Below are 27,248 nucleotides of genomic sequence, written 5' to 3' on the forward strand. Positions count from 1 at the left end.
TCCCCTAACCTAGACCCTACATTATTGTGAAGAAGCAAAAACCTGCAGTTACAGAGAAGCACATGGAAGAACTTGCACAAAGTTATAGGTAAGCTGCATAAAAAGATTCATCATGCTTGTTTCTTTCTCTAGCCATGCAAAAATTAGGATAAACAGTATTAGGTATTCCTGTAGTAATTAAAAATAATATCCTTTGATACCATTCAGATTGTTTTGGGGAAAGGGTTGTAGTTTAGTGGCAGAGCACATGCTTTGCATGCAGAAAGTCCCAAGTTCAGTTTCTGGCTCCTCAGGGAGGAGTAGCTAAGTCCCCTGTCTGAAACCCTGGAGAGTCACTATTAGTCAGGGTAGGCCAGGCTTCCCCAACTTGGTGCCCTCCATATGTTTTGGATCTCACTTCCCACCAGCCCCAGCCAGCGTGGCCAATGGTCAAGAATGCTGGGAGTCGTAGTCCAAAATATCGGGAGGGCACCAGGTTGGGGAAGGCCCTGTAGACAGTACTAACCTAGGTGGACTAATGGTCTAACTCTGTATATGCAGCATCCTATGTTGTTACGTATGAGGGCTTAAGATCAAATTCTCATTTCATGCTAGTTCAAGAGCTTGATTATTTACCTTTTGTATACGCGTTACAGAGGCTTAATGTGAAATTCTGAATTGTTTCGAAACATTCATATTTTGCCTTCAGAAATTTTGAAGACTTTTTACATGAAAGCCTGGTTGAATATCTGGATGTGAATGAGGAAAATGACTGCAACATTGCGCTGTATGAACATACGATCAATAAGTAAGTGTTCTGTGCTACTAATATATGACTTTTGTGTTGTAATATTAGTAATGTGCAAGAAGAAATTTCTTTCTTTGGGAGTAGCTTACAAGAGTGAGAAAACAGTAAATTATGCATACATATACGTACACATATGCAAGTATAACGGGTGTTTATATTAACATATTGATTAAAGATGGTCCTCAAGGACATTTACAATCTTGTCTTTCATTGATTGGAGTTAGGTAGTTCTAGAACTCCATGGATATCAACACACTCCTGGGGCTCCTAAACAAGCGTGCTTTCTCATTTAGTTCCATTATATTCTTTTGCATTGACTCACCATTGAAGTAATGAGACCTTTGTGGCTTTGCGGAAGTTCTTGTACACACTGGAACCCCAGCCTACAAGGCATCCCTAGATCAAGGAAGGTATCTAATACCATTGGCTCATAAAACATCACAGATAAACTTTTTGCATAATTTAGAATGCATGTCTCTGAGTCGTTGTTCTCTTCTTCCTGACTTGTGACTTACTTATTTCAGAGCTTTTGTGAATAAGAATCCAAGCCTTCTAGTTCATGAACGTGTGGTTTCAAGCATTAAGAAATCTAATTAGTGGTCATTTTTGTTTTCCTCTATAAGAGACACAACACATCTGGAGATCGAACCTTTTACTCTTCTCGGTGTGTGTGCTGGCCTCATTCCTTACCCTCACCATAACCAGTCTCCAAGAAACACTTACCAGTGTGCTATGGGGAAGCAAGCGATGGGTAAGACTTCTGTGCCTCAGATCTATGTGGTTGCTATGTCATTCAGGCCATGCAGTATTATATTGCTTTAAGGACACAATCTTATGGTCCCTGGGAGGGCGTCCCATTGACCAAAGGATTTTGCAAATCTTCCTCTCCACAGGCGGAGCAGGAGGCCTGCCCTCAGAAGCCTCCTTTCACCATCCATGGAAAGGTCTTTCCTCGGAGAGGGCAAAAAAGGAGACGTTATGGGGGATCAGGACAAAACAGGGGTGTTTCCAGTGGAGCAGGGGAGATTTTGCATCCTGGCATGCCCCTGGAATGGGAGGAAAAGTACATCAGTCTTGTGGTTAATGGGAATGGAAATGTAAGAAATACAGACAGACAGACAGACAGGCCAACAAAAGGGGATAAAAGGGGAAAACACTACCTTGCCAGTATGAGCCTGGGATAGCTTTGGATTTGGCAGTTTGTCTGCCACAGGTTCTCCCTCCACCACCCCTCAGTTAACCATGTTTCAGAATTAATTAGTTTATTTTTCCATACTGAAATGTAACATTCAATTTGGATTGTGTACCTAATTCAACTGTTGAACCATTTTTAAAGATGCGAAGATGCTAAAAACCAAATCACTTTTATGGCAATTATTATGCTTGCTTTTTCAGCATCTTTGGAGGACTAGCAGTGGATATTTTTATGTTGTGTTTCACTGCAATGTTCTGTGCTCTCTTTTTCTTTTCTTTTTCTTTTTTTTTTAAAGGAAGACAAAGACTTCACACAAAGACATATAGAGAACACGGACAAGAGATTTCCTGTGAATAGTTAATGTGTTCTATTTTTTTAGTATTAATTTCCAGTTCTATAACAACAAGATCTGTTTTTTAATTGGTATGTAAATATAGTTACAATGCTGTCTCCCTTTCTAGGAAAACCTGGAAGTGCTGGAACTCATGAATTATTAGTGGTTTCTTAATGGAGTAACAAATAATATTAAGGCTATAATCCTAAGTGTGCTTAGTAGGAAGTAAATCAAATTTGAGCTCAATATGTCTTACTTCTGGGTAAACATGCATAAGGGCCCTATCCCACATTGCAAATGTACGTGCTCTCACCTTTTGGTGATTGGCTAAACCTTTGTCAATATGTATTTTCTGAAATTCATCCAAATCAATGTGGTAGATTCACAACACAATACTGACAAACCTCAGTACTTCACAGTGGTGTGTGCTGGCTGTGCACTTTATAAATCAACATATGAATAAGTTGTGACCTGTAAAATACCTTTTGTGTCAATCTAGCAGTGTGTGTTTTTTCTTCTTCGAATAGGCATGGGAGTTCCAGGTGTTCAAATGTCCACCTCCCTGGCTGCATGAGCCAGATCCGTGCACATGGATTTTCTCCTTCCTTTGAACTAAATAGGATACTCCCTGTGCATTGTGTACCTGTTAACCTCTGCACCATGCGTTTTTGGAATAAAATCACTTTAAGACAAATGAAAACTTCCAGAACTTTAAGAAGCTAAATTGTTACTTCCTGAGTTTTTACCAAATTGCATTTTGTTGTGTAGCTTGAAGCTGGCTTATTAGTTACCCCCATCCCCTCAAAAGAAGGTATTAATGATGAAACCCACCTATCCCAACCCCAACCCTGGGCACAATCCCTCAGCAGTTTCTCTAGAGCAATTGCAAGTGTTGTGTCCTTATCATCTCCCATTCATTTTGATGAAGCTTGCTCAGGAAAGTTGAGAGTGAATTGTGTTTAAGATATTAACTATGAAAAAAGGAAACACTTCTTTGGGTGTCATTGCTGGAAGTCACATCACCATGAAATATAACCCCCTTCCCTGAATAAATTCTAAAGCTGGATACTATTCCTTCTCTGTCAATTTTTCTGGGAGAAATTAAAAACTGGAGGTGGGAGGGAACCTGTGTGGCAAAAGTCTTTGCGTTACAGTTTGTTAGAAGTATACAAAAAATGAAATAAACTGTATCTTTTTATTTTAATTGCATCCTCTTACTTTACTGTGGTTTTTTTTTTCCAGGATACTCTATTTTAGGACTATTAGCCTCAGAAGGTTTGGTTAGTTACCACACACAGTTAAGCAGGATCAGTGTGTACAGAAAGCCAATTCAGTATCTGTAGAGTTCTTTTGTAGTTTTCTGTGTGAAGGTCTTTTTTTCTCGTTTTGTTTTCAGTGTCATTTGCAATTCATTGTCTGTGTTTTCTGAGGTTGGTGTATTCAGCTGCTTTGACCCTGGGTCTTGCACATTTAGCTCCTTGGATACAATCCTCTGACGTTACTTGCTGACGCTGAGAACACAAAAGACACTGAATATCTTTAGTAATAATTTTTTTAAGGCTTTGTTTCTGCGTGCTGTTGCAAACCACCTGACTCTGAAGAATGAACAGGGACATAAAACTGCATTTCTGAAGTTGACATATTACTGAGTCGTGTGTTGTTGTTTGGTCAAAAAAAATACATGTCTAGAATTTCTACTCTTACTGAACATTTGCTAAAAACTACTAAAGTTTTTCTTTCACGTAGCCTTCCCCAATCCTGCGCTCTCCAGATGTGTTTGAACTATAACTCCCATCATCCCCAGCCGTTGTGATATTGGCCATGCTGTCTGGTGATAATGGAAGTTGTAGTCCAGTACATTTAGAGGGCACTAGGTTGGGAGAGGCTGACATAGAGCCGATATGATCATAGCTTCAGTTGTAGTTGCATGGATTAAATCTTGTGTTATGAGTCTTTTGAACTGGATGCTTTGAATCCCTCTACATGGTGACTCTTCACATCAGATATATTTGCCTGTAAAAAACCCAGCCCTCTGTATAGTCGTCTTTGTCTGCCCCCTGCTGCCAGTGACTGTCTTTGTATTGTCCCGTGGGAGATGCATGTTCAAGTCCATTTAGTCACTTCCTGGGCTGTCAGGAGCTTGGGATTATTGAGATAGCATTTTAGCTCCCTACTGAGAAGAAAGGACCTGTTACTCAGCATTTCCCCCATTCTGTTTATTTAAATACTTACGCTCCCTCAGAAATGCCAACCTTGGGCTTAGCAGTCATTGAGGTGAAGGAAACAGGTGGATCTTATAATAAGCAGGTGCACCTGGTGAATTAAAACGCTGGAGCTGTCTTTTGAAAAGTGTATGGTTGGCATATGCCGGAGGGAAAAGATGATTTTAGGTAATAGATATGCTTGAGTGGTTGCAAGATCATTGGGATACTTTTTAATGACTTCAACAAGCTTTCCTTTTGAGAAGTTCAGAATACAGCTTATCTGGGGGCTCTTAAGTGGTCTCCAGATACCAAGCAGACTGAGACCTTGCTTAGAATTAATACTGTATCAGCATCAAGTGCCCTCAAGTTCCCTCTGGGTCCAAAACATGTCTGGCTTTAAACATCAGATCATAGACTGATATCAAAAGTGTCTCTTGGGTAGCTTCAGTGTGTGCAGCAGAGCTTTAGAGACCGCAGTGCTAGACAATCCACTCTGAAATTTGGTGGACTTCCAAGAGCATTGACTGATGCCATGTGCATTGCTTCAGTAGGAACACAATTGGGGAAAGTGCTGGTGCACATGTGGATATGCTTGGGCATGGAAGGCTGTTGGTTCCTAGCCATAGGATTGAAAGAAAGTCAAAAAGGATTAATATAAATTAACCAAAAATAATAAATTCAGATGTACCAAGCATTCAGATATAACAACAAACCATGGTTTGTTGATACGAGAACATGTTGCAGCTTTCCTCCTCTCCTTCCTGCACAAGGGGAGGGATTTTGAAGTATCTGTTCTTAGTTCATAACAAACCCATTTTGTCTTACTGCAGGAAACTATGATTTATCCAAACCATAGTTTAACAAATAAGAACATCAAACCAGGATTGTTAACCAGCTATGGTTTGCACAAACCACTGTTTCCTGTATTTAGATGAAACAGGAAACTGTGTTTGTTAAAAACAGCAGCTTCAACATCCTTTCTGTTATGCATGGAAGAGGTGAGGGGGACAGGTAGAATATGAGTTCCAGTTGTTGTTGTTATACCTCAATGCAGCTAAAGTTTAGGATGTTCTCCAGAAGAGTGTCATAAGGAATGCAGTCATAAGGAATGAATACCTTGAAAGACAGCGTCCACTTTTAAGATTATAGTCCAGTCTTATTTTATTTGATACATATAATAATATGGTCAGTTTTTTCTAGCTTCTTTTGTAAGTATCAAATGTGGTAATATTTGCAGTTTAAAATATTAGTTCACTTAACTAAAAACATGTTAGTCAAATTACAAATATACCAGAAAAATTTGCCTCTACAGGTCATGTGTGTTTATTGATTGCTATCTAAAGGCACAATCTTATGCATGTTTAGACAGGAAAAAATGTACTACAACACCCAGCATCCTCCAACCAGCATAGCTGGCTGGGGCATGCTGAGAGTTGTAGGACTTTTTCTGTATAAACTTGCATAGGATTGCACCATAAAGGGTTTATGGAGCTCCAGGATGCATTTCCCATTCATGCCCCTGAAAACGGAAATTTTTACATGCACAGCTCTGGATCACAGCCATTTTGTCTTGCCCCTTGGTTGTTCCACTGAGGTACCTGTTTCATTTATAAATAGGTTGCTGCAAGGCTACTACTGTGGTAATTTCAACAGAGCTCTAACTTAACACAAGGGCTGACTGATCGTAAATCTTCCCAAAGATGGACAGGACCTTCTGAAATATACTCATGTTGTCCAGTCATTTCCCGCAAAGGCAGGAGTGATGAAGAAGGGCTGATGTTATTCTTAACTATTTGGACATTTTCCCACCAAGCATGCAAAACACAGCTTAATTCTGTGCCTATATCCTCAGGGGTAAGCCCCAGTGCAACAACTTTCAGGCTTGGAAAGCACAGCTCAGTTCTATGCATGTCTGCTAAGGAGTGAGACCCACTGTAACAGCATTCATGCCTGCAAAGGACAGCTCAAATGTCTTTAAATACCTCTTATCTCCAATCACTAATCAGAGATAAGAACAGAAGATGGTTACATGGGCCTTTAAATGCCCTCTTTTGTCCAGTCAGTGGTCAGAGATAACAAAAGAAGAATGCTTGTGGGCTGGATAGAGAGCTCCCATGGACTGCATCTGGGCCAAAGGTTCCCCATCCTTGTACTAAGGTTAGGTTTTATGTAAAAAAGGGGGAGGCAGGGAGAAGTTGACATCATGGTTAGTAAGGCTGAAAGGATCATTGAGCCTGTGCTGAACCAGGGATGGCTGAGACTTGGCCGAAGACAGATTGGAGCAATACTGTGTAGAGCACTCCGGAGTGTCTCTTACTTGGAAGCAATATCTGACAAATATATGGAGCCAGACCACTGCTTTTTCTGATCAGTTTGCAATATCATCTATTAGCTACCAATATAAATAGCGGTAATATCAAGGATCATCCAAGCTCTTTTGTTGATGATTGTGTCTTCTTAATTGCAGGTACCATTGGATACAACCAGAGGAACAGGATAGATACTCTTATGTATCTGTTAGCATATCCACAAAGACCAATGGTTAAGACAAAAACCATAGAACTTATAGAATTTGAGAAACTGCCAGCTGGGCAGAATGCCACAGTTGCTGTGATGAGTTACAGTGGTTATGATATTGAAGATGCTCTTGTCTTAAACAAAGCTTCTTTAGACAGAGGTAGGAAGTATGTGATTATGTTCTGTCAAGGTCAATGAAGGCTTTGTTTCTTGCTTCAGCTCAATACAGGGATTGCACTGAACCAATGCTGGCTGAGGATGATGGGATTTGTACTTCAGCACATCTGGAGGGTGCTAGGTTGGGGAAGGTGGCACAGGAAACTTAACCATGGTTTGTGACCAGTCATGCATTTGAAATCATGGTTTGTTCGAACTGTGGTTTGGTGTGATGTCTAAATTGGGAAACCAAAGTTCTGGCCATTGCTCTACCTTCAGAAGCACCTGCGTGATAAAAGTGGGCATGCTGAGCAGATGGAAAACAAAAGCACATATGTGCCTCTGAACCAGAATTACTTATACATTTGGAGGCTCAAATTACGATTTGGGAGCTAAACGATTTTTAATGTAAACTGTAGCTCGATGAGATGTCTGAACTGAGCAATTGTACTATAACTTTTACCAAAGATTTAACAGAGAAAATTTAAAATTAGATAAATGTTACCTTAAATAATACAAAATATTAAAAAAAAAACAATTTAAATTTAATATGTTGAATTGCTGCAGAAAATGCTTTCACAGGAAGACCTGAATTTGCCATTGAGATTGAAATAAGTAGCGCATTGGTCCAGTCAACAGTTTTAAGTCCCATTTATTTCAGTGGGAAAGATTTAAGTATATGTTTTAACTCTCCCTTTAAACCTAATTAGACTTAACCAGTGTTTAAATTTGGCTTTGTCATGCCCTAAGTGTGTTTACTTTTCCATAATAATAAAATCCAATGACATTTGAGCCCTTAATATTTTCAGCAGAAATAAGTCATGTGTTGAATATCATTATGAATTAGATAAAAGTCACTGTGTTAGAGCAAATAAAATGGACAAAAAGTCAGTATTAAATTGCCTACCCAATCTATATGGTTAATCACAAACTACATTCTTGTTTTTAAGGAAGTGAGCCTTCTAAAATCAGTGCTGTTTATAAATGCAGTTGCAATGTCACACATTCTTTAGAAGAGTTAGCATCTAACCAAAAGAACGTATTAAATGCTGCTGGTGGGGGAAAACATACTCTGGCTATATGTATTTATTTTAGTCATGCTTGTCTGGATGATATGCTTTTAGCATTGTGCTGTCAATCATTTTTAAATGCCAATTCCCCTGCAAAATGCATAATATTGTAATATGTGTGCCTGAGTTTTACTCTGTGTGGCCAAAAAACTTTTGTGCTAGCTTGTACTGATATACTCTCGCACACTTTCCCCAGCCTTAACACCCCTCCTGCTAGTTGCCAGGCAGCAATACTAGTATTCCTAGACATGTATCTTTGGCATTAATGTCTGCACACTTAATTTATTCTTTTTTTCTAAAACAATAGCAGACATGATTTAAAGCAGAATGTTTTCCTTCTGGTAGACTAGTAACATTAGGGGAAAATCAAAGACTGTCCAGAATTACTTAGTATAACTGAACAATATAGATATGCTGCACATATCTTAAAGCTATCTTTTGGTTTAAAATCTAAAGTTTATTAAAAGGCATTCTCCTTATATTTAGAAATATGGATGTGCTTCAGCAAGATCTTGAGCCAGTTAGAGCTGATGAAAGAAACCCTGTGTATTTGTATAGTCAGCTTTTAACTCTGCTTTTTAACAAGCAAATGTTAGTGTCATGGGTTCTTATCTGATATATTTTTAGAAAAGCAATGTAGGAAACTTCACTAGAGGAAAAATTCTTAGTTAAACTCGCTGGTCTTTTACTGGTCTTTTGTTAAAATCTTTATCTGAGACTTGCCAAATAAACAAACAGCTGCATCTTAGTTGCGTCTTAATCCTGTTAAATGTACCTGTTTTACCCTAAATATTTCCAGTACTGTTTTCCTAAAAACATACGTATAATGAAGTGACATGCTTCTATCATTCCAGTTCCCTGCCTCTTAGATTTAGTTACCTTTGACTCCATTCTTAAACTATGAGAAGTTTGCAACCTCTTTAAACATGTTAGTATCCTGGGGCACATTAAAACTAACATTTTTATTGTGGCATCAGCTTTTATCAGCTAGAGCCCACTGCAATTTTCATACATCTAACAAACTGTCCTATAGCTTTCAAAAGTACATGCCCCATTAAAATTGGTAACCTGATGTGTGCATAAGATAGCAACCCTCACCTCTTAACGTGCCACAAGACTTTTTTAGTAATGTGTTCTATAAATTTTTCAAACAACCTTTTTCTGTACTGTAGATTTGGATAATATACTTGAAACATAATAGTCATTTAGCTGTCTGGCTACCATCCTTGATAACTGTAGTAATTTTGATTAACATCTTTGCTTTCTCTGAGGTTTTGGAAGGTGTCTTGTATACAAGAATGCCAAATGTACTCTGAAGCGTTACACAAATCAGACATTCGACAAAGTAATGGGACCCATGTTGGATGCAGCTACTCACAAGCCAATCTGGCGCCATGAAATCTTAGACGCTGATGGTATTTGCTCTCCAGGTATATAACTGATGTTTTGCACATTTTAAGAAACACTGTTTTAACTATTTTGTGCCAACGTGCTAGGTATAATACAGAGCTCAAAAAGCAGCATTCCTTCCCTTGAGTCATTCAATTGAAGTATTGGGGTTAAAGGTAAACGGGAGAGGGACAAAAAATACTAGAAAGGAGTGCCAGAGTGTTCAGTGTAGCAGACTGTAGATGACACTATGGTGAATGCAAGAAAGTCTTTGCAGACTAAGTTGCTTTTTAAGGAAAGACTTAAGATGGGTTGGATCCAGATGTGCCCTGTGAACAGAAGGGTTCCTTCTATTCATGAAAAGGACTTCAATCCAGAGGAGGTTCCCACTGGAGGAAGGATAGAAGACAATTTTCATGGATTCCCAGGAAGCCCACTGGAAAGCTACGCTGGAGGGTCTGGGACAGCATGGAAAGTGGCACTGGGGGCTGCAGGAGAAAGGAGGAATCAGTGAAAATCACTTTCCTCCAGTGGAGTGTCTCATGAGCAGATCTTCACTCAGGATCACACTCAGTGAAAACAGACCATTTCATGTATTTGTGTGTGTGTTCTCTACATTATTAAATGTATGCATGTATGTATGTGTGTACAATTAGAATTTTAAGATATTTCATCGTGTTGCATTAAATGTGCCACTTTACCATAAAGAACTTGCTTATTTAAGTGCTTAGTGGAGAGTTTTCAGGGGCTGAAACATGGCACACTGTAGAATCAGTTCTGTTGCACAGAAAGAGATCTTGGGTTATGTACGTGATGGTCATCTGATGAAGCCTAAATTCCTCCCACCTTCTGTTGCAGGTCCTACTAAACAATTCCCATTTGTTCTTTTTGTTTTAGCATTTCTATCACATTTTAAAACCTAAATTCCCAAAGTAGCTTTAAAAAATAGAACAATCTTAACAACATCAAAAACAGCAGAACAGCACTGAAACCCTATCAAACAGCAGTTTAAAATCAGTGGAATGTCTGGGTAAACAGAGTCTTAGACTAGTGCCTAAAATTGATCAGGCTAGGTGCAAAACCCTGCGGAGGACATTACGCAGTCAGTCACCCATGAGTGAGTCTTTATTAATGACTCTTTAAAGGAGTCCATTTAGAACAGGAGTGGGCTGCTTCCAGGACTTGCAGGGCTGCATTGCCTCCTACAGGTGCCCTACGGGAGCCGCACCCCTCCCCCACCACTGCTGGAAGCGGCTGCCAGCATAAGTGGCCACCGCTGCAAAAATCCCAGAGATTCTGCTGGGATTTTAGGGGTGGCAGCAGCAACAGGGGCAGCGGGGACCAGGTAGGGACTGCACAAATAGAAACGGCAGGCTACATGAGGCCTACAGGCCATGTGTTATCCACGCCTGACTTAAATGATGAGACCCAACAAACTCTTAGCCTGTGTACAGCTAAACCTTTCATCATTTGAACACGTACACTTCATAATGTTGATAGATATCAATGTAAAATTCTTCTCACATACTTACAGGTGAAAAGGTAGAAAACAAACAAGTGCTTGTGAATAAATCAATGCCGACTGTGACACAGACCCCTCTGGAAGGGAGCAGCGTACCGCAGCAACCACAGTATAAAGATGTGCCAGTAACGTATGTCGCTACGTCATACTTTATTTTTAAAACCCTACACGGAGAAGAGTGGATCGTAAATGCATAGTTCTGGAAAAGATGAAAATAGGAGTGAGCACCATAAGGCATGGTGACCATATAAAAATGTTCCCTGGGTCATGGTCAATGTGTCTACTCTTCCTAGGTGTGCACGGTAGAGTAACTGTGGGGCCAAACTACATGCTACATTAATCATGCTTCTTAAAAGGCATGCTTAAGCTGTCTACTTTTATTCGGAAGAAGAAGAAGCAGCCACATGGGCTCCCTTCAGCTATTTGCCCTTGAAGATGCTGTTTACTGCAACCAGCATGTTTTTGGGCAAATGGCCAGGAAGAGGGCTGGGATTTGGGGCAAGAAACTGATGCAGAGTTTCAATCCCAGTTGGGGAACAAGTTTTGGATCAGGGCCGCATGGTGGCTTTTCTTCAAAATAAAAGCAGCCAGCTTACTTTACAAAGCAAGATTAACGTAACATATAATTTGGCCCTCTGTTAGCCTATGGCAGCAAAAAGATGCACTTCGTGTATTTCTGGAAAGTTCAGTTCTGTGATGAAAAATGTAAAAACTCATGTAAAAATAAATTCATTAGTCCTTCAGATACCGCAGGACTCTTTGGATACCATTCATTTCCACTGAAGTAAATGGGAAAACTCCCATTTATTATAAAGGGGCTAGATTGCAACATATGTCTCCATCATTTAATGCTCTTTGTTATCTTCAAACACCTTGGTGATGCTGTTGCCTTCTTGGCCATTCTTGCATCAGGTGGACAAAGATATATTTCTAGGTCTACCATTCCTGTTCTTGTAATTTAATTGGCACTGCTTTTTTGCAGCATCTTTCAATATAGAAAGTTCTCTGGAAGAAGTCACTTTGCCTCTTGAACTTAAAACTTGGAAGTTGATGTGTCACAGATGGCTTGCCATGACTAAACTTGGCTGTATTTTTGTGTACTGATATGTGTATTTTTATTTCCTGTTCATTAGTTACAAAGGTGCAACTGATTCATACATTGAAAAGGTCATGATATCTTCAAATGCTGAGGATGCATTTTTAATCAAAATATTGCTAAGGCAAACTAGACGCCCAGAAATTGGAGACAAATTTAGCAGTCGTCATGGGCAAAAAGGTACACCTTTTAAAATTATTAAATGTTTAAGTTAAAATCAAACATTTTTCCTGCTGTTCCTGGAAGAATGCAAGATGCATTCTTCTTATACCTCTAAAGTATAGAGGTGAATCTGCATAAAACTTGACTATGTGCATGTGCTCCTCTGAGCTCTTCATACACATACATATTCATAATATTAAACATGTATAAATGATTATATCTGACTGGTTGTACAACCTCCTTCCTGTATTCTTCTTGGAGCCAAAGTTAATTTAGACTTATGGGGAGCCAGAGAAATCATTTGTGGTGGTGGTGGTGGTGGTCGTGGTAGTAGTTAGATGTATTTTAAAACTTGTGGAAACTGGCCAAGGCTTATATGATGAAGATTTAATTTAATGCTCATTTCTATTAAGGTAGGATCCAGAGAAATGTAAACCAAGTATTTTCTCTTAAAAAATACCTGGCAAAGACCAAGCAAGGGTGAGGCAATCCCTAAGAAAGAAATAACTATCTGTACATAATTGACCAGAAATATTCCATTCAGTTTGTGTGTGATTAATGCATATCCAAGTGGAACAAACTGAAATCTTGTATGTGATCTTACTCAGCACTGGTCTGTTCTAACTTTGAAGTAGAGGTGAGCAAGTTATTGTTGTTATTGTTGTCCCTGCTGCCCCTGGTGAGGTCCTCCGACAAATTTGGAGCAATCTTGGGGGGGAAAATGCATTAATTTTAGAGGGAAAATGGCATCCATTGCTGCAATGGAGTGCCAAAAGGATAATATTTAGCTTGTTTGAAAGCTTAATTTGAGCCTTTTAGTGCTCTGTAGCTGCTCTAGAGCACCTAAAGAGTCAAATTTAGCTTGTAAGTAAGCTAACTTTGATCCTTTCAATGCTTCATAGCAGCTGGGGACACCATTTTCATTTATGCATACGCACGCGCGCGCACACACACATATCTCATGGGGTCATCCCATGAAGTGCAACTTGTGGAGCAGGAGCGGGGGCGGGGCAAAATGGCCCCCAGACCTCTGGAAGTTGCGAACCTCTGCTTAAAGGGTTACTTGAACTGGAAGAGAGAAAAACAGAGCTCTTTGTGCAACAACCATCATGCTGCCTTATGTTTAACTTTTGGGGCAAGCGGCAGTGGCAGGAGATTGCAGTAGAGAGATTGATTATCCCCTCAATAATCATGATGTTAAAAATGCTTCTAGCTAACTCTGCTGTGAGCATAGGGAGTGCTATTTCAGCACTCTGCTATCCAGACCTATGTGTTACTTCATCCCACTCTGGTCACTACAGGGCCTTAGGACTAAAAGGTATTGGGTTAGATACAACTGGTGCAGCTGGCTTTCCATGCTGAAATGATTCAAACTGGACTTGGACTTCTTACTTATAGCCCTTAATTGTATGAAAATTACTATATCTTTTTAAAAATGGCTGTTTTATGATTTGATAGGGCTTCTAAATAGACCTGTGAACTGATTAAAGAATTTTTAGCCAGTGAATAATATGCTTCCTAACAGACTGAGTAATTACTTGCTAAAATTTTAGTATTGCTTAGATGGCTTAGAATTTTATAAGGAGAAGCTACCATTCATTATTAGAAGCAAAGCATATCTTTAATACAAATGTACTGTTTTGTCCTGTTATGAAAGTAACATACCAAAACCAAAATATCCACAAAAAATAAACAAGTCTGTTTTTGACTTACAGACTTACCGGTTGGTTTCTACTGATTAACCGAGTAATATTTTAGTTGATTGCTTGGTCTGCCAAGACCTGCATCGCACAAAACTACATAAGAGAGCCAGGGTGGTATAGCAGTTAAGAGTGTCAGACTAGGCTTAGAGAAACCCGCTTTCAAATGCCCACTCATCCGTGAAGCTCACTGGGTGAGTTACTATCTCACAGCTTAACCTACCGCACAGGATTGTTGTGGGAAAAAAATTTCAGAGTGGGAACACCATATATATATATATATATATATATCACTTTGAGGGAAAGATGGCTTATAAATAAAATAGTAAATAAATAAATGTCAGGAGAGGAATATTGTAGCATAATTGCCACATCTGCTTTCTGTAGTCAGGCACAGTATGCAGGTGAGGTTAATTTCATGCACAATACTGTATATAAACTACCCAATCCTCTGGCTCATGATGTATTGGTGATATGGATTCAGTGTCCACTTCTTGCCTTAGCAACTTGCAAGGAAAGAAGATAGCAGAGCAAAGTTGGGAGAAACTAGGGAAAGGTAAATACGATTCCCCAAATATATTTCTAAACGTTTTTGGCGTCTGTGTTTGAAAAATAAAAAAGTGACAGTTCTAGCGAAAGATCTCCCAGACAAAAATCAAAACTAGTAATTTTCCCCGTTGCTCCTCAAAATCTATGTTTTTAATGCAGTTGGAACTGTATGTTTGACCGTGTGGATGCCTGAATATGTTAATCACAGAACCATGGAGCTGACACCTGTAAAGGTTCCTAACTGAGCTTCCCAGTCCACAACTCCTGTATTGGAAACATCTCCAACAAATGCCTGTCCATTCTTTTTCTACTTCTTCAAACATTTGAAGACAAGAGATGCCATAGTGTCCATTGGCAGCATATTCCATTGCTTGCACTAGTCTACAGAATATGTTTTCCTCTGACGTTTAACCGAAAGGTATATTTCTGCAGATTAAACCCATTGTCCTCAGTACTGGTTTCTTCTTCCTTTGGTGTTCAAGTCCCTCTTGAAATCTTGCCCACTGCTCCTAATCTTCCCCTGATATGTGCAGCTACGGAGAAGTATTGGGTGCATTTGAGTCTGTGCTTTTGCTTCCCATGAGTTGACACCAAGTCCCAACTGCCCCCTGAGCGTCCCATGTGAACTGAGCGCTTGCTCAAATGTGCCCCAGAATCTTCTGCAGTAGAGTTTGTGCAGTAGACAAGACAGTTTGGAAAATGTTTTCCTTGAAGATAAAACGTTAGGGAAATGCTGCCCTAGGTCTAAGTCATCATTTCAAAACATGCAACTTCACAAGTATCTGAAAATTCTATATCCTCTGAAATTTGGGGTTAAGAAAAGATAAGACCAGGCTCTATTCAGTAGTGCTGATATTTGTTGATGCATCCCATTGTTATGCTTTTATATTTTGGGTTATTTGGGGAAGGCAGGGACCCTCGACACTTTGCAAGGAACACTTTGAATTCTTTTGGAGTGACAAAAAGCAAATCCAGACCCATTTGAAATCATATTGATGTCCAGTTATATCGGTGGCTTGACTTTTATCAGATAACTTGAGTCAAGTACTGAAAAGCACAAGGAGACAAACTAGTAGCTCCCATACATGTTTTCTCAAATTCATCAAAACTGAAATCATTTCTTAATTCCACAGAGGACTGGAAGAGCTCAGAAGTTCTGACTTCCATATTTGCTAGATCATTATTATATTTCCAGATTTCCTCTTGCTTTTTGTATAAGTCCCAGTGAAGGGGAAAAGTTAGACTCCTTTGATGTGAAAAAAGCAATATATCAGTTCTCTGAAAGAACGATTCTCAGTCTTTCATGTGAAAAAGGATTAACACCTCCCAACAAAGGTCCTGCAGATCACAGAACTAAGCAGCAATGCTGAGCAGTATTCCTGAAGTGGGAGAACTGTATTTAAGCAAGAAGGATTGAAATGGCAAACAGAAGCTGTTTTAATAGCTAAAAATCCGAGATAAAGGCTTAAACCTTCCTTGAAATGCCTCTAAAAACAAGGAAATGGCTTTAAATTCATACACGCTGTCTTTAGGAATACAGAGTTCTGTGGTCATTACTGTTGGATCTGTGTTCACTGCAGTGTAGAATATGGATACACTATTTGCAGTATCAATTGCCTCTTAACGCCTGAGCTCCTCTAGCATGAATTAATCAGTGTACTCCATTAAAACCATAGTTCTTACCAACTGACCTTGAGATGCAGTAGGATGGATACCTTTTCTTTTCTTTTTTTAATATTTGAAGGCCTTCACTATTTGTGTTGAACACCTCTGAAGACACTGTGAAGTATCTCTTATTTCATTTTTATCCTGCTTTTTTCAGCCAGTAGGCTCCCAAAGCAGCTTACTTAAAACAATCCACTAACAGCACAGTCCTACACATGTCAGAAATAAGTCCCATTGAGTTCAAACAGTCTTATTCCCAAGTAAGTGTGTATAGCAGGGGTGTTGAACCTCAGGCCTGGGGTTCAAATTTGGCCCACTGGGGGCCCAATCCAGCCCTCTGGGGTTTGCCACATGGCCACGCCGCCTTTTCCCCAACATCCAATGGTTTGGTGTTTTCCCAGTTTTTGTGCACTTTTCCCCCATTCTAAAAGTTTGAAATGCCTCTCCTAAGGCTTAGTTGCTGGAAGTAAGAGCTTTAAGCTAAAATAGGGTGATATGTTTTGTACTTTGTCCCCCCACCCCCTTGTTACCTTGGCCCAGCTCCCTTTTGCCTTCAGTCCCACCCACCCACCACTGGAATGCAGACTTCCGCTCCAAAATTGAATTCAACCCTCAAGCTAAAAGAGGTTCAGCACCCCTGGTATATAGGATTGCAGACTAAAAGTACAATAAAGTCATAATTAAAAAGCCATTAAAGATAGCAATCAGGTTAATCAGTTGGCCGACAAATTCACCACTCCAGCTGAACTAGTTAAAATCCTACATGATCATTGAGACCGTAGAAACTCTAAAGAAGAGAACAGTCTTCATCCCCTTCATAAAAATGGGCCATGAGCTGATCAGGCACAAATTCTTCAGACGGGAATTCCATGGGGGGAGCCACTACAGAGAAGGTCCTGCATGTAGCGGCCACCTACTACATGTCTAGGTACATGTAAATTCATTGTTTTTAACCATTATTTTTACACAGACTTCTGCCACATGTGGGCTTCTTGCTTAACTCTGTATGGCTTTGGAGTTTTAAGCTTCTTTGTGAAAATAGCAGTCAATCCATTAAGTGCCAAATGATTTGGAAGAGTAGCAGGGGCCTTAAGAGAAGAGGCCTGACATCTAATAGTGGCACTGGAAGATGGAGACAGGTTGCTTTAACTGGAACAAAAACTCACTAAGAATGCAATTCTCATTCCGTTCCATTGCTTGTTGGATCACTAACCCACCCCATCCCAAGGACTTGGGTAAGATGAGAACACTGAAATGCATTACAAAATTATATTGAATTAAAATGAAACACAAAGTTATTCATCCCTTTTCATTTATTCCTTGCTACTTAAAGCAAGCCCAAATTAAAAGATCATAGAAGACTCCCAAGTTTCCTTTTTTCCTTTTTATTAAACTTCTGCTTAACTTGCTGTTCTAAGAGTCAAGTAAGCATTTTAACTCAAATAGCAAACAGGTAACCTTCTGACCCTTCTCAGTAAATCTGTCTCCCCTCACTTTCTCCCTACTTCTCCCAAATTACGGTCGTTTTTATGGCACAGAATAAAAATCTCCCAATTCCGTTTCCAAATAGTATATATCCTAAAAACACATTTTTTTTCCTGAGGCTCTTGAGTCATTCAGCTATGTGTATTTTGTAAAGTTCCTGTAGTTATTGTTTTACAATAGCTGCTTCCAGGCGCATTGTAAGGGTTTCAGTTAATGAGTTCTTTGTGTGCTTCAGACTATGCAAATTTATCACATCAGACCATTCAGCAGCTCATGGGAAACCAGTGTACAAACTGCATTGTCTTCTGGCACCTCCTCTAACTTAGAATACTTTTAATAAAGAAGCTAATCAAGTTTTCTTATGTATTATTTATCTGTTAAGTTTAATTCTGTTGATCTTTATGTCGATTGGGATGTGGCAAGTGATATGATACACAAACGACTCAGCAGCAGAACAAAACTAAAATTAATCCGTGCTATTTTGCAGTTGTGCATGTTTAGGTAAAGAGTTTCTGCTAACTAGAAGGTCGTGTAGCTTGTGGTATTCGCACTACCTCAAAAAAGAATGTATGTATTCAGCTATGGTGATAAACTGGATTCCCTGAAGACTTTTCTGCTATTCTGAAATAGTGAAGGTAAAAAAAAAACACCCAGATTATCAAGGTCTCTTAATGCCAATGTGGCATGAATCAATCACTAAGAAGATCTAATCACAGTGAACATGTGGACTTTTAAAATGTACAGTTAAAAGCTTTCCCACACATTCTGAGATATAGAGTAGATTCTAACTGTTAAGAGTCTAACACAAGCACATTATATTACTATGGTGGAAGATACAGGGCAGCCTTCCCCAACCTCATTCTGCAATGGCCATGCTGGCTGGGGATGATGGGATCTGGTGTCTAACACATCTGGAGGGAACCAGGTTGGAGAAGGCTGATACAAGACTTATTTTATGTAATGAAAGGTCCTAACTGGTGGGGCCTGGATAAGTAAAGTGTTAATCTTGTGCTAAATATGTAGAATAAAATACTTTCTCTCTTAATGGCAGGTTCCATTTTTAATCTCTCCAGCAGAAACTGGTAGTGCTGCAGCTGTTGCTTCTGATCCTTTAACTGTGGCCTGGCTTGCACTCTGTATACCGTGGAGCTTAATCAGGGTTTAAGCGTGGTTGGATTACTTGCCTTTTCAGAATCTTTAGAGCTTTACCATTATGGAAAATATCTTATGGATATCTTTTTGCTCCTACTGCTAGGCTTATTTGATGATGAGCACTACAGATTTTGACAGTTAAAAAGCAACACAGTACAGTATCAATTACACATATCCTTGGATCTTGCACATGTAAAAGTACAAGACTTTTATAGGGCATATCTAAAAGCATCAGAATATCTCTTAAAACTCTAAGCTTGAAAACTGGAACCTCACAGTTCCATTCAAATTAGGATTTGAATTAGCATCTCCTTATAAGGCTTTTTAAGTGTTATCCTATCCACAAGTGATAGCATGAGTTGCAAGGTGCCAGTTCAGTGGTTTGGGACCTACATGACTGGCCCTCACTACATGATTAGACCATTTATATAATATCTCAGCCATGTGGGAGTCTCTCAGGAAAAGCAGCCAGCTCCTTTAGGGTAATATTTAAAGAGATATGTCTACATAGAGCCATATCTAATTACTGAAACACACACAACCACAGCCTCTGTCAACAATGAAAGGTGCAAACTGAAGAACACTGTTCATAATCATTTTATCATATTTGGCAAAATATTCTGAATTAAAAACTGTTTTACATTTTGCTTGTATTTTATACTAATAAAACAGGCAAGTATGTTCTGTGTTTTCCCTCAGTTATCCTCCACTAAAATACTTGGAATAGGGCAAAATTAACAACAATGGATGATGTCTGATCCCATATTTTTTTAAAGGTTTATTTGTGCAGACCATCAACCCTAACTGGTCCTTACAAAATGTGTATTGTAGATAAGACAGGTGTGTTCATAAAGAATTAAGGGCATGACTGGATTATACTGTATAGTATGCAGGAACTATAGAAAATACATCAATAAAACATAAGATACCTTGCTTGTGTGTATTTCCTTGAGGTGTGAACTAACAGCATACCAAAATATAAGGTAGTACTAGCCTTAACTGGTCTAAGAACATAATGCTGCTATTGTGATGCTAATTGTGAGAGTCTCCTGCTTTAGGATCATTGTAAAAGCCCCTAGCAGTCCGAATATACAAGGTTTTATTTTTCTTATTGATTTTACTAGTGCTTTAAATGATTCAGATAACCTTTTAGTGAAATTCTAAAACAGAAACCAAAATACCTGAGAACTCTAGGTGACTGCATTTGAAACAATATTGAACAATTGAATCCTTTACTGTAGAAAGATGCTTGAAGCGCCAGGGCATTGATTAGGTGGAGGATTGTTTGTTTGGCAGTGGGGAGGTGGGGTTACATGCATATATACCTTTATGTGTTGTGGTGGTAGGGATCTAATGCAGGCCCGAACCACATGGATGGACTTCCATATAAACAGCTGACCACACTGTATGTATCCATCTGACTCAACTTCTAGAGGGGCTATGTTGGGGCCTGCCAATGTACACCGTCCATTGGGAATGGATCTTGGATAGGGCTTGGATAGGAGAACCTCTTCCTGGGCTGTCTGTCATATACTTCCCTTTTCACCACAAGACCACTAATGCCTTACTTCATAAGGTCTCATGGTGAAAAGAGAAGTGTATAATTAAAATACAGAGTAAAAAAAAGTGATTAAACACTTGGGTTGGATCCTACTTAGTCATACTTAGAGTAGACTGACTGAAATCCATGGGACTTACCTAGGAACATAGGAAGCTGCCTTATACTGAGTCAGACCATTGTCCCGTCTAGCCCAGTATTGTCAACACTGACTGGCAGCAGCTCTCCAAGGTTTCAGTCAGGATTCTTTCCTTGCCCTACCTGGAGAAGCCGGTGATCAAACCTGGGACCTTCTGCATGCCAAGCACGTGCTCTGTCACACTGCGCTATGGCCCCTCCCATGACTTAGGTTTGTCATGAATTCAAGGGGTCTACTCTGACTAAGTCTGGATCCAACCCAATAAATATAAGAAGCAGTATCACAGTAAAAGTAAAATAAAACGAGTGGATTTTTTAAAAAAATCAAACGGCTACTTTAAAAGATCGTAAGATTAAAATACAAAGCAGTAGAACAAGACGAATTGGCTCAATAGACCAAATGCCTGCTTTAAAGATGTTTTTACCTGCTGGTGAAAGCACAATGACAAGTGGCCTAAATGGGCCTCCATTAATAGGGAGTTTCAAAGTCTGTGTCCAGCCTCTGAGAGGGCCCTCTCTCCAGTTCCTGCCAAACGCTCATTAGATGTTGGACTTGGCAGGACAAAGAGAAGGGCCTCCCCAGAAGATCTCAGCACCCAGGCAGACGGGAGAGAGCAGTATAGCTAGGGGAAGTCTGACTGTGCCCCTGAATGTCAATTTTGTTAGGGAGTGATGTGAAGCATTTTAGGAAGGCTTATCTCTGATAATATTTCATAAGCGGGCTCCATATTTTAGCAAGATCCAGCTATCTTGTGCTCCATGAAAAATTGGGAAGTTTCTACTTTAATTTTGGATTAATTTGTTGTAGTGGAATGTTAATGTTGTGCAATGCAATCCTATACTTATCTACTCAGATGTAAGCCCCACTGAATTCAGTTAGACTTTCTCCCAGGTAACTGTACATAAGCTTGCAGATGTGTTTATACTGCCTTGAATTTTAAATAACTAAATAGAATGTACATTTAAAGAAGACTGACAATGTAATCCTGGGCATATCTACTTGAAAGTAAGTACTATTGATTTGCATGGTACTTACTTCCGAGTAAATATGTATAGAACTGCAGCCTAAAACTTTAATGCTTTTTGGAGATACTGACCTATACCCATAGTTGCCCCTTTAAGAGACTGTGTTGCACACATTCAAATATTTATATATTGGCTCATGGAATGAGTCTTAAAACATTGCTCTGCAAACACTATGACGAATGTGTCAATAGTTTCTGTGTTCTTTTTAAAACTTAAGAAGACCATTTCTTTTAAAATATCTGTTAACATTAAATGTAAGGTAATATGCAGACTGGAGTTGTATAAGAAACATTATAAAACAATTATTAGAGAGTACATATCTAGCCCTAAAATAATTTAACGTAACTTGTTAGCACCCTGGGGTCAAAACATCTTGCAGACGTACAATTGTTTTTCCTCAGTTCTGTATAGACCGATGTTACGTATAACTTTTTTCAAACACTGTTTATCCTTTAAAAAGATTTTTCTTGGACTTCAGAATTTGTTTTTTTGGGGGGGGGAATTAAAATTGGCCAGTGCAGGCGATAAGTTTTTTTCCCTCCAGAATCTGTCTAAATATTTTGTTTTAACGTCTAATCTCATTATACTCTCTTTGTGTTTAACTTGTATTAAAATCTGTCAGCTATGACTGGTCTCATAAGCACAGTCAGCGGACCAGAATAAGTTAATTATTTACTTGTGTCACTAGTGCTCTTCATCTAATGAAATGCACAGCTGTGTTAGATCTGCAGTTGGACGTCTGGATTTCATTGTTATACAAGTCAGCAAAGGGTAGAAGCTGCTATGATGGAGAGGCCTCGGTTCTTTCTGGTGTTCTGCCTTTCTGTGTCGATTTCATGGATCTTTTATCATTCACTTTCACACAAAACAAACAACACAGTGGCTGTCTGCTATGGGAACCGTCTTGGCATATGAAAGGGTTTCAGCGCCTAAAGTAATTTTAAGTTAGCACAGATTTAATTTTTGGCTTACAGGTGCCCTTTCGTTCTAATGCAACCAAACACTTTCCTAGTGGGGGGAGACATGCAAATTCGGTCAAGCCCACAATTTTTGTGTGTGTGTGTGTACTGTGTATCTAAAAATTGGGTGTGTGTGTAAATATTCTGTGGTAGGTCTATTGCATCTTTTTCATATGTGAGAAAATTACTAAAATGATTTTGTGTGGATCTGGTGTTATCACCTGAGGGTTGATTTTGTGGGTACAGAACCACAATTATAAATAAAATAAAAAATAAAATAAACTGTGTAGAATTCTTGCTGTATTCTTCTTTCATGGTACCTCCCTTATCCCATCCTTTCTCATTCTGTTAATAGGCTTGCACGTCGTTCCTGTTATTTGATTAGACAGTAGATGTTGTTCTCTTCTAAGCGAGCACCAATATTGCTATTTCTTCTTTCTCCTCTCCACAACAGTAAAGTGGCTGGTTGACAAAATCCATTTTTAAAGAGCTCAAGAATAAATGCAGACTTCTATGCTGGTATATTGTACTGTATGTAGTATCCATCCTTTTTCATAAATACATACAGTTTTCAAGGTACTTGGACCCATGTAATCTAACCTTGCTGGTATTCTGGATTAATAAGAAGTGAAAGGGAAAGGTGGAGGATTTTTTAGATTCCTTCAAAATTCTTGGCTTCAGTCTGTGTTGGAGTGAGATTTCACAAGTAAAACATAATTTGAGGAGCGTGCCTCCAAAAAGATCCTCTCCAAAATAGCTTGGCTCTTACAAAGTACAGATTAGCCAACATGGTAGGGTCCAAATGTTGATGTTTTGCAATGACTAACATAAGATGCGGAAAGGCACCTGATGTTAGTTATTGCAAAATGTCAACATGTTTCTAGGCTTTTCATTTATCCTAATCAGTATTTATAGCTGCATTTCCATGTACATGTATAGCCAGCCTTCCCCAACTTTGTGCCCTCTAGATGTTTTGACCTACAGCTCCCAGCAGTCCTGACCACTGGCCATTCTGGCTGGGGCTTATGGGACTTGATGTCCAAAACATCTGAGGGGCACCGGGTTGGGGAACGCTGGTTATTGTAAGACAGTTCTGTTTTTGAGGGAACTGTTTTTAATAGGATACCTAACATAGAATGTAACTCTTGCCCATAAGTGCCCCATTAGAGTGGAGAGTTGGACAGTGTAACAGTATAATAGTTGATAATTGGCTCAGCAATATGAATTGTTTGTTTGAAATATATTCTGTATTCTAGGGGTTTGTGGACTGATTGTGCCTCAGGAGGACATGCCATTTTGTGATTCAGGAATCTGTCCAGATATTATTATGAATCCCCATGGCTACCCATCTCGTATGACGGTTTGTAATACCATATATTTATGACTGTATTTCACTTTATTGCATTTTCAAAATTTTAACACTTTAATTACCTTTTTATGTAAAGATATATTTCCGATTAATAATGCCAGTTTTCATAGTATGCATTATTCTTCATAAAATAGAGCATAGAATGGAAGGGCAGTTGTTTACATTGAAAAGATGTGTTTTCCTGTGCTGACAGAAGTTGGCTGATCCAATAATGCACCCCATGCCTACTTTATGTGTCTTATTCTTTGGGACCCAGATATTCATGGCTGTCTTTAATGTACATCTTCCTTATGCAGCAGTCAACTATTTAGATGCGGAAAACTGGAGACAGTGAATGAATGCTTCCCTTAGAAATTGCCAACATGACCAGAGATCAACTTGCTAGGCATTGATTAGCATAGCCTTTGTATGTTCACTGTCTTCTACCTGCAGCTGAATGATAGTGAACCCTGAGCCTATAAGGTAATGGGTTTACATTAAAATAATTGTTCCCAAGTTTGTTAGTGTCTGCACCCGCTAGATCAGCCTTGCTCAACCTGATGCCCTCCAGGTGTGGCCATCCTGGCTGGGGATGATGGGACTTGTAGTCTGATGTGTTTGGAGGACACCAGGTTGGGCAAGGCTGCTCTCGATTAACTCTAGTTTGTGGTTTTGCTTCAGTTCATTTGTGTTTTTAAATCTTCATGGAGATAGTGCCTGGTTGCACATTCCCATAACGCTGAAGCAGCGCACTTGCACAAACCTATGCTGATGATATGTGAAGCTCCGCATAGGAAGCTCATTTATAACGGGCCGGTTCATATGACTGCAGCGTGGTTTAAAAGCCACCATGCCTTGTTTACCACTTGGTGGATACCAGTTGCGTGCTGGCCAGATTTGCATAATTACCCTCGCCGACAGTTTCTCTGGTTGTGGGGTGGCTTGTTCAGGTGGGTAACAAACCACCCAGAACCCATGGGCTATTGTAGGGTTGTGGGGTGGCTTGTTACCTACCCCAGCAAGCCATCCTTGCTGGGTTTGCACGACACAAGAAGCCACATCGGCGAGGGTAATTATGCGGATCTGACCAGCATGTGCAGGATGGTTAATAAGCCACAGTGCCTTGTTAATTACCCTGCAACTGTGTGAACCAGGCTACCGAGTCAGACCATCGGTCCATCTAGCCCAGTATTCTTGACACGGACTGGCAGAGGCTCTCCAGGTTTTTAGGCAGGAATGTTTCCAACGCTACAAGGAGATGCCAAGGATTGAACCTGTGCCCTTCTGCATGCAAAGCCAGTGCTCTGCTGCTGAGCCACAAAAGGTAGCAGCCAAAGAACTCCAGAAGTAACTGTCTGGAAAAGAGATTTGCCTGGATATGTGATTACTGTCTGTTCCAGTGAGGATAAACAAGGTCGTACAGGAATAACCGCAGGAGGTGCAAGGTGGCAGAAGAAGGATAGATGACTTGGTCTGTATACAGTAGCCCTGACAGTGGTCAACGTTAGATTTCTGCCTGAAATCCAAAAAGCTATTTTAGGTATGCCCGAGGGCTTGGACACACCCAGTGGAATAGTTTTCTTCTTTGAAAAGCAGCCTTCCCTGCTATATTTCAGTTTGTCATGCAACATTAGGTGCAGAGGGGCTACTGTTCAAGAAATGAGAGCCAAACATCCCCTTGGATGTATGGGCCTAGTTGCCTGATTCTTTTGGACAGCAACATTTGCCCACTTAGCTTTATTTATCCTCATCAATTTTTTCCAGTTCCTTCTGTTTGCAGCTTAGACAGATGTAGAGAGAAGTAGTCTCCAGAGGACTAAAATATTTTGAGAGGTGTCTCTGTTTTCTATTGCACAGGTGGGAAAACTAATTGAACTTCTGGCAGGAAAAGCTGGTGTCCTAGATGGCAGATTTCACTACGGAACAGCATTTGGGGGCAGTAAAGTTAAGGATGTGTGTGAAGATCTAATTCGTTATGGCTATAACTACTTGGGGAAGGACTATGTAACATCTGGCATTACTGGGTGAGAACCTCCTGCAAGTGATTGGGATGGGCGTACATTTTCCTGGTTTTAATACATCTATTTGTTTTGACTTCAGTACATAATAGAACCATTAATCCATATGTACATAACTTTAATGTGAATTGCTACCTAAAGCATCAAACGAAATTAAAAGCTCTGCTTGCCCTTTTAGTGTGTTTAAATAACAACAGTCATAATAGTAATAATAATGCTGTTGTAAGCAGTTTGGGCAGAAGTTTGGTTCGCTCCTGGAATAAAATCAGCAGGCCTTTAAATTGAATACAGTAGTACAAAATCTAGCACTGGAGGCAGGTGCTTGTCAATTGGGAGTTTTTGTGAGCGGCTTTCGCCGATTATGGAGTCAGTCTGGCATAGTTGGCTGATCTGTTAACTTCCTGCTGTGTTGATTAGACTGCCTTCAGAGATGTGGAGTTCAAAGGAATATGAGATGGCTTAAGAACAGGACAAGGCCATATGGCCCAACATGTCTGCATTTTTAAAATGCATCTTAATCCTACCTTTCTATTTCCTATTTCCCACTCTACACTCCCCAAACATATTCTGGCCCACTAACAATTTCCATCTGTTGATTTATCCTCTTTCAAGAATTAACTTTTTTTCTTCTCCTCCTAAATCTGGTTTGCTATCCAGATTACGCATAGGAGGGAAAATTAGTGCAGTCTGAAAAACTTTGGCAGTATGATTCTTTTGGAGAAATTCACCAGAGTGTGAAATGTTTTCTATTGCCTACCAACACACTTTTCAAAAACCTCTAATTTGTCTACATTTGTTAGAGCATCTAAAGTTGCTTCCCTTCCCTCTTTCATTATAGTTTTCAGTCCCAGGAATGCTTTTGCAAATCGCTCCTGCAAGGAAAACTGTAACATGGTAATGATTTTAGAAGCATATCTACAAAGAATTCAGGGGCACCTCAACATATCAGCTTATAAAATGGAATTGACTTAAGGGGGTGCCTTGTGGAACCACTCCCATAACTTGAAATCTTTAATGCAGAAGTAGCAGTCCCTGAAGCTCTCCAGCATTTTCTTTTACTTTAGATCAGTGGTGTTCAAGCTGGTCTTTAATTATGGCCACAGCCACCACCAATTACAGAAACTGCCAGTTCCTCCATACAAGTCAGAAAAGCACATGCTGCTCCACTGAGCTTTATGGAAAAATCAGAATTTATATTTGCTAGGTTTTAAGGTGCCA

The 27,248-nt window shown here is 39.6% G+C and overlaps 1 protein-coding gene across 4 annotated transcripts in view; it reads left to right on the top strand.

Annotated features, from left to right (window-relative positions):
* POLR3B (RNA polymerase III subunit B) overlaps positions 1-27,248 on the top strand; it is a 79,262-nt gene that overhangs the window by 37,748 nt on the left and 14,266 nt on the right. The window contains exons 17-25 of one of the 4 annotated variants that reach the window (XM_084809661.1): positions 14-88; positions 689-787; positions 1,411-1,538; positions 6,988-7,197; positions 9,535-9,693; positions 11,187-11,304; positions 12,308-12,450; positions 23,921-24,024; positions 25,870-26,036. In XM_084809661.1, coding sequence (XP_084665787.1) covers positions 14-88; positions 689-787; positions 1,411-1,538; positions 6,988-7,197; positions 9,535-9,693; positions 11,187-11,304; positions 12,308-12,450; positions 23,921-24,024; positions 25,870-26,036 — 1,203 coding nt within the window. Of the gene's footprint in view, positions 1-13; positions 89-688; positions 788-1,410; positions 1,539-6,987; positions 7,198-9,534; positions 9,694-11,186; positions 11,305-12,307; positions 12,451-14,840; positions 15,028-17,316; positions 17,582-23,019; positions 23,130-23,920; positions 24,025-25,869; positions 26,037-27,248 lie in introns of those variants that run through there. The other 3 variants (XM_084809665.1, XM_084809662.1, XM_084809664.1) reach the window with 3 other exon arrangements.

This window comes from Heloderma suspectum, chromosome 7, assembly GCF_057233095.1.
Source record: "Heloderma suspectum isolate Gila_16-S chromosome 7, 16-S_ref, whole genome shotgun sequence".
NCBI lineage: Eukaryota > Metazoa > Chordata > Lepidosauria > Squamata > Helodermatidae > Heloderma > Heloderma suspectum.